This window comes from Chelon labrosus (assembly GCF_963514085.1).
Source record: "Chelon labrosus genome assembly, chromosome: 8".
NCBI classification, from domain to species: Eukaryota; Metazoa; Chordata; class Actinopteri; order Mugiliformes; family Mugilidae; genus Chelon; species Chelon labrosus.
Window position 1 is genome coordinate 3,767,445 of NC_140358.1, and position 8,256 is coordinate 3,775,700.

The window sequence follows — 8,256 nt, forward strand, 5'->3', positions numbered from 1 at the left end:
CCTTCTGTCATCATTAGCTTCAGCCCAGGGAGGATCCTATCAGAACAACATTGACAACTGGCAATGTAAAACACTGAAGGAAGGGAGGGAGACGGAGACGGCACCTCACAGGCTGATTGCTCACATGGGTGAAGATTCATTTTGGTTAACCATCTCCCTGTGCTATGATTGGCTGAACTAATGGCCCATAAGCACACTTGATTACACAAAGGTGATGAGACTGATTGGTGGAATGATAGCATCGCTCCTGCGGAATTTAACTCCCAATAAGTCATTTCCACATTGAGAGAAAAACAAACAAAAAAGGAAAAGAAAAACAGCGTAGAAGGCTGATGCACTTTCTACCAACAAAATATTATTAGTCTGCACATTAGGTTTAAAAAAATGATCTTCAAAAGCAATAATGGCGTGAAACCACAGGCCGTATGCTCATAAAAGGAGCAAAATGTTTGCAATGTTGCCACAGGACAGTCTTTACCTTTAAAATCGTGAGGTCTTCAAGCAAAAACAAAGCTGCAGAAACAAGGAAATCTAATTGAGGCTATGCAAATATTCTCAGTTTCAAAATACTAATAACCTAAAATTGATCTTTAAAGGAGGGAAACATCTGTATTATTTAGTACAAGGGAACCTAATATGCATTTTTCACAGTTTTTACATATTATATAAAACCAAAAAAGAAAAAAAAAAAGTTCTATCTCTGTATTCGGCATTAAGGCCAGATAAGCATACACAATTCTGTCAAATAAAATTTTTAGTTTTCATGTGCCTTTAATTTTGACCATGGAAATCTAATTTAAATCCCTCCTTCATTAAATGAATGAGGGTCAAGGATACACACAATAGGGGGGCTTACGTCTTGAAACACCTTTACCTACCTTTCTCATTTAATTTCATTTTATGATAGTCTCCTATTCAGGCTTATCATTTTCATTTTCTCTCTTTTGGAAATAAGTCTTAGAGGTATCAGATTACATTAGCTTATCGCCATACTGGGAATTTACACCTGGGCAAATAGCATATCACAGTTCATTTAGTGTCTTTTCATTTGCCATCATAACAAGAAAATGCAAATTTTCACACACCTCCTTCGTGCAAAAGCCAATGGATTTTATGTAAAAGTGTCTGTTGTAGGTGAAAGCTGAAATCAGTCCAATGGGTTGTCCACCAGGCAAAGCTCTCACAAAATGTTTGGGCTGACCAGATGTGTCCAGCAGCCAAGCCATCTGATCTAACTCAGCACCAGATGGTGAGCACCCCCTCTCCTGTGCCCAAGTGTTTAGCTCAGGATATGGGAGCAGGGTGAGGGTTGGGGAGGTGTGTGGAGCGGAGCAGTGTGATATTTGCCTGGAGCAATGAGCAGCGCTTTTAGAAAGTCAGAACATCCTCTTTCTATTCACCATAACATCCTGAATCCTCATGTGCTTTCTTCATATTTGACAGGATGAACATGATGAACGTGACAAGAGCAGAAAATGCTCTTTAGACGGGAAGCAGCAAGTACACAATCAAAGTGGTTGAAGCCATACATTTTGCAGTCCTTAATGTTTACCCAAACCGTAACTGAGAACTTCCACCAGTAACCATATTTTTGCAACATCTGATGGATGTAAAGACAGCTACTGTACGTTAGTTGTCGTGAAAAGAATCATCTGATCCAGTATATCACATACATTTCCTTTTTACCTGGAGCAAATACAGTTTAAAGAGCAGTGGCACTGGGGTTGATAAAGTGCAATGAAATCAAAGGTGCCCAAGGTGATTTGCAGCCATATTGAAATTGCACAACAGCAAAACTCCCAGGAATATAGTTTGATGCTGACTGGACTATATTCAGAGGCATGAAGAGAGAGCATACAACAGTGACAGTCACTGACAGCTAGCCAAAAACTGTGGTTGAATGTGCTAGAAAAGAAACCTGGCTTTGTCCCATTGCCCCAATGAAGGACCCACCTATGTTTGATAGGAGATGCATTTTGTTCCCATTAATCGTTAGTTGTAGTGAAAAGATTGATCTTTGTTCTTCTCACAGAGGTTGTAACGTGGAGTTGGAGATGGCTTAGCCACGTTTGTTAGCAGTAGGCATCAACGGAGGCAACAAGACAGGAGACTAGGTGGAGGGATTTCCACACAATTAATTTATTAACGGAACCATACAAGGCCAGGTCTCACGGCTCATTACGAAAAACGCAAGAAGAGCAAATAATAATCATTTATGGCTTGTAGCCTTCGCCAGCGTCCACATCACGGAGATGGAAAGAGGAAGTCGAAAAAAAGGTGCCGGAGGCAAGAGTAACACTTGCTGACCTAAGCAGTGAAAAACAAAGAAGGCGCCACCGTGTGGCATAAACTGGTAATTTTCCATATGATACTCTGACTGTTACAAGGTGAGTTTATGTTTAGATTTTTGGTAAGCCTTACATGAATTAACCAGCACAAAATTAAGGTTTTGTGTATTTGAAGAGCCCAAACACTCACCACACTTGAGTTACTACAAAAGAAATTGGCAATGATAAATACAGTTAAACTTTAATAATGTGATGTAATTGACTTCAAGGTGTGGTGTAAAATTAACACAACGAGCCTGAGAGGAACATATGGCTGGGATGGGAGAATAGCGGGATTATCTTTATGGAGCAGAGGGAAGTCAGCCCTCTTCGTGGAGATGTGTGACATTCATTAACACTCAGCAGAAGGAGGATGGACTAAATTCACCTCAGCTCAGTACTCAGCGGTTTAAGCTCATAACTGAGATAACTGTAACATTTATTGTGGATAAAATACTGTATTTACAAAAGTCTTAAAAGTGATATATTCCTTTTTATGGCTTTGAAATTTTACATTCAACAGAGAGACTTTTTAAAATGAAAATTGTATCAAAAAAAGGTTTAAAAAAGACAACTGGACTTGTAGAGGGTTTTTTGAGAAGACGTTTCACCTCTTCTTCAGTTCTAGGGGACTGGTGGGAAGTTTGAGGTCTTTTAGTTATTAGGGCATATTGCGTATTTGTTAAAGCAAAAGATGAAAAAAAGCGTAATCACTGAGGTGTTTGCAGCTGATTAGACCCGACTGTGAAGCTAGAAGGAGCTATGGTGACACAGCTGCCATGAAATGGTTTTTAAACGTGAAGTCCTCCTTACAGCAAGATGGGTCAAGCATAAATGTTTCCAGTTCCCTGTCATGGTTCTGTCTTTTGATTCCTGTGTTCGTGTTTTGAGTTTCGTTCAGGTTTCATGTTTTTCAGTTTCCTATTTTATTTTGTTAAGTTCTTGGTTTCCTGTCTTGTGTCTCTTCCTGTATCATCCCGCCCTTGTGATTGTCTTCTCTGTCTTGATTGGTTTCACCTGTTTCTCGTCACCTTCCTGTCCTGTGATTCCCCACCTGTGTAATTGTCTGCCCCGCCCTGATTGTTTTCATCTGCGTCTCCTCTGCCCTTGTGTGTATATATAGTCCTGCTTTTCCCTTTGTCGCATCATATGGTTTTCTACTGTTTCTCTGTGTTTCCAGTCTCTACTTTTGTCATGTTACATTTTTGTCTTTTTGAAAGTTTTGATTTGTGTTTTTGGTTCTCCTGCCTTTGTGTTTCCTTTTGTTGAATTAAATTCAGTTTTTGCCTACTCCTGCCTCATCGTGTAGTGTCCAGCATTTGGGTCCTACCTCCCCTCGAAAAATCCTTGACATTCCCAGTAGCATTATACTATGCCTTCTTTTTTGTTTTTTTGGGGGGGTGGTTTTGTAAAGCTGGGCTTAAGGAGCCAGAAACATTGAGGAGGCTGCATATATTACCTGCATTGGGTCATTCGTTTATTAATCTCATTTGTAAAAACTGTTTAACCCAATTACGATGGGGCTATAAGCCTACATCTCTTGAATACATTTCTTTTTTTTACTTAAGGTTCCACTGGCAATCAGACCAGGCTAATGAGCTAATGACTGTTAGCAAGATTATTAGCTTGGAATAACATTGAATCCCAGGGGGATGTGAAGAGAACAGAGAGTAAGGAAAAAAGTAAATAAAAAAGCACAGCCAGGTAGTTTTGTGGCCAAATATAAGATCAGTCAGATCCTTATAGCACCGCGATAGTCCTTATGAATTCTTCTTCACACCTATCCTTTAATGATTCTTGAATAATGATGTTTTATAGTGAGGTCTAGAAGAGGTGCCTACAAAAATATGTAGGAAATAATTTTATTTGACTGCAATCAAGACCACTGCCGATGATGTGTAACTCCCAGCGAGCCTCAGCCTGAGAAGAGGTCTAATCAGACTAATTGCACACATGTGTGGGTGTACAAAGCCTTTAAGGATCACAGTGATGTCAGTCAAGCTCAGTCTGTAAACACCTACACGGTCCTGAGGTTTAATCAAGGAAATAAGTGGGTGCAGGATGGTCGATGTGTGTACGGCCTTCAGTGAAGCTCTTTTACAGTGGACATTTTGAGTTGTCACAGTAGGGAAAGCAAGGGTGTATTAGTAAAACTTTAATTCTATTAAGTGTTTTAGTAGACCGTGACGGCTAATCAACATGCATATACAGTAAGCAGTGGAATGCAGCCATCATTAAGGCACCGGTGCTTTCTGTGATAGGTCAGTCTGAAAAAGGACTACGAAGACACTTACCCAGTTAACTAGCTAGCCACAGAAAGTTGTTGTTTGTCCTCACAAATGTCTTTAATTAAAATTCAAATGGGAACATGTTTATGAATAGCCCCTCTTGTGGTATTCAGGAAATTCTGCAACCTGTTTGCTGACGTTTTCACAAATGTTTCAGGCGGTTGGTGAATTAATACTCTATATTGTAATTTAGATGATAATTTAGTTTTATTCAATTGCTAGTTGTTGGCTTGCTAAAGTGCTGGCCTTGGCCAATGTTGGTTTGCTATAAGCAGTGTTCTCATCACTTACAGATAATCTAACTTCTTGATCGCCAAGCATTTTCCCATGCTTTAACCACAAGCTCACGAGTTCCATTTGAAGCTAGCACATAACAATGACTTTAAAATATTTGTATTTCAGACCGAATGAATTAACCTCAGATTTGCTACCTCAGAACAATATCTGTTATATAAAAATGATGTAACCGTACACGAATAAAATATTAGATTGCATTTTACCGACATGGATTTATAGCAAGTCATTCAAAATAAATAACGCTCTGAAAGATAACAAGAGATCAGCCACTTTTATTTAGAAAGAGTCCCAAAAAATAAACAAGTTAGCACACATTCCATATACAAAATGTCAGTGAAGTAGCCTGAATATGCAATGAAATTGATTAGCAGCTACGGTATATGTTTCTATAACTGATTACAAAAAAACAACAGTGATAATAGTACAGTCTATCTCCCCGCTGGTAGCAGTGGAGTGCTCTTCATAGGGGTGGGTGGGGGGTGGGGTCAGAGTAAGTAATCAAATTTAGTGTTCAATGGAAGCAAAGTATTTCTGATGGGGGGCTATAATTTTTCCATATTTTCACCTTTTATATAAAATATATGTTTGTACGTATATATTGTATATATGTTTTACATTGTATTTCCAATTTCAACAGTTAACCTCACAACTTGTAATTTTTCAACTTCAACATTAAAATGAAAACGCATGTTTGGCAGTAATGAAATAAATGTATGTAGTATTAGCGGCAACAACATGCAACTGGTGCTACTTTATTGTCAGATCAATGCAAAATACATGGAGACTGGAAAACAAAGCGAAAAGGCTATTGTATTAGCACTGTCATTGCCACCAACTGTACATCTAGTTACAAAAGTTACAGAATGTATCAGAATCATTTACATTCACTGAGATGACAGTGATTGAGTATATTAAGACTATATTTATATCTACTGGCACTAGAATTTGGCACTCTTACTTATTTGGCATTTGAAACCATCACGTAAACCATGTGGATGTGGATGCCTCTTTTAGTGTCACTTCAAAATGTGGTGCAGTAATACCATATCATACTATTTACTTTTTTTCTTTGTTCATTAATTTCCCATTCATGGCATGTAAACAGATTAAATTCCTCTTGAAAGTAGAACAACAACCCTGGTCCTTATCAGAAAAAATACAAACCGCAAAAGCACTGAAGCAAACAAAGAGACAGAAGTATAAAGCAAAATTGCGGCACCAACTCTACCAAGAAAAACATACGAAGGATTGATTCCAAATGTCAAGCATTGACATATATTTCATATCAACACCAAATGTTAAAGAATAAAATATACAGGAAAGTTTAGAATAGGAATTAATTACATGATTTCAACATCTCACCCCCATATGCAATGTATTTGGCTTTAAAAATATGGAACTAGAAGCTGTTTAGTATTTTTTTCTTTCTTTATACTCACACATTAAGATGTTTATATCCAACCATTATGTAAGCAAGTTTATTTAAAAGCTATTTTGTGAAAATACATAAAAATATTTTTTTTTCAATAAACTTTTTTTTTGCAGGTTTTCTTAGAAAAAAAGGACAATTTCACATCTTAATGCAGATGATGTCAAGTGTGCTTGAAAATCCTTGTTTGGCGGTGGTGGCTACAGAAACAGTGTGTTTTTGACGACATCTTCCCCTGACGCCCGCAGCCCCACGCTCTTCACACACGCACTAACGCAGCTGATATGACTGAATCTCTGACTCCGGGAAGCAGCCATCAATCAAGCCCTCACTTCCGTCTCAGTCCAGTCCAGACAGATAGATAGGAAAGCATGGTGTCACCAGTTTAAAAAAAACGAGATCCACCTTTTTATATTCTGAGATGGAACTCCACTCAGAAAGGGAGGTGTTTTATATGGTGAGAAATAGAGACTGAAAGCAACAATACAAGTCTTTTTGATAGACAAAATGAAGCCTCCGTCTCCTACTTTTTCTTTTTCACCACACAGACAAAAAGGAAAGTGCCAGAACAGAAGGAGAGAGGGACAAAAAAACGCTCTATTGAAACCATTGTAAGGCACTCAGAAGTTTCTCATTGATCAGGACAGATCTGTCAGGCTGACGTTTAATCCCATGTCAGGTCTCACGTAAGGGACAGCATGGACAGCTTTAGGAAACTCTGGAGTCATCACCCGACCATTCTCCCCAGTACTCCCTGTGACGGAAAGTCTCGCTTTATTCCTCATGGCGTCCCCAAAAGTCATCTACAGAAACACACAGAGTGTACACCCAGTCGCAAGCCAACACAATCATTGTCCCATTCACACACACACGATAGTCCATACACAAACAAGGAAGAAAAGTGTTAGACGAGTTGGAGTATCTCCACATCTTTAACGTTAAAAGTTTATAAAATGTACAAAACATGACAATGTAGATGAGAACTTAATATGATGTCCATGGGTAACACAATGCAAATGATCATGTAAAGGCTTCTGCATGGTCATTGCAAGCATTATTGTTGAAATGTGTTACTAGGACAGAGGTATTAACAAGCATGGCCATCAACAGTCATACATGAAAATGGTTTCAAATAGCAAGGAAACTTAAACGTACAAACACAATTTTAAGCTTTAAAAAAGGGGGATATCTCTCTCTCTCATTAAATCATAAATCACCAGTACATACGATCCTTTGGCCAACCTCTTCATTCACTAACACTGAAGGATGGAACGGATGGAGCCAAAAAAGCGTGCATTTGGGGAGAATTTATGAAATCCTTGTTCCCTACCCCCTAAATTTTTACACTTTCGATCCCATATACGTTGTAACCTTCCTTATAAGTTGCAAAATTCTGTGAATTCTGCGAGGAAGTTGGGTTAATATTCTGTGCATTCTTTGCCACCTTCATTCGTTTCGCCTCGGCTCTGGACTTGTAACAGAACTCAATCAAGGCCACCAGCATGGCCAAACCGAGTCCTCCGACCAGAATGTAGAAGACCCCAGCCACGTTGCTCAGGCTGAGGGCGCTCGTCTTCTCCTGTGAAACGCACACGAAACAGGGATCAGCGGCAGGGCAAGGGCGAGTCAGAAGATTTGTACATGAATAGAACGAAATCACAACAACAACAAAAAAAATTAAAAAAAAAAAAAGCACAAAAATGCACCACTATTGACTAATAAAATTTTGTTTAGCAACCAACAATATCTAAAAAGCACAAAAAATAACAAGACATATAACACATAGATGTTTTTTTAAAGTGAGGTAAATTTAAAGCGATGTAGTGGGTAAGGTTAGTATTTTAATTAAAATGAAATGCAGCAGCAGTTTGTATGCAGCATTTTTTTTATCTATGTGTTGTGCATCTACATTAGA

At 38.6% G+C, this 8,256-nt stretch overlaps 1 protein-coding gene across 2 annotated transcripts in view; it reads right to left on the reverse strand.

Annotated features, from left to right (window-relative positions):
* Nucleotides 1-7,557: 7,557 nt before the first annotated feature.
* Nucleotides 7,558-8,256, reverse strand: part of gria2b (glutamate receptor, ionotropic, AMPA 2b) — a 38,249-nt gene continuing 37,550 nt past the window's right edge. For both annotated transcript variants that reach the window (XM_084550169.1, XM_084550168.1), the window contains exon 14: nt 7,558-7,920. In XM_084550169.1, the coding sequence (XP_084406295.1) occupies nt 7,675-7,920 (246 nt within the window). In that variant the 3' untranslated portion in view covers nt 7,558-7,674. The remainder of the gene's footprint in view (nt 7,921-8,256) is intronic.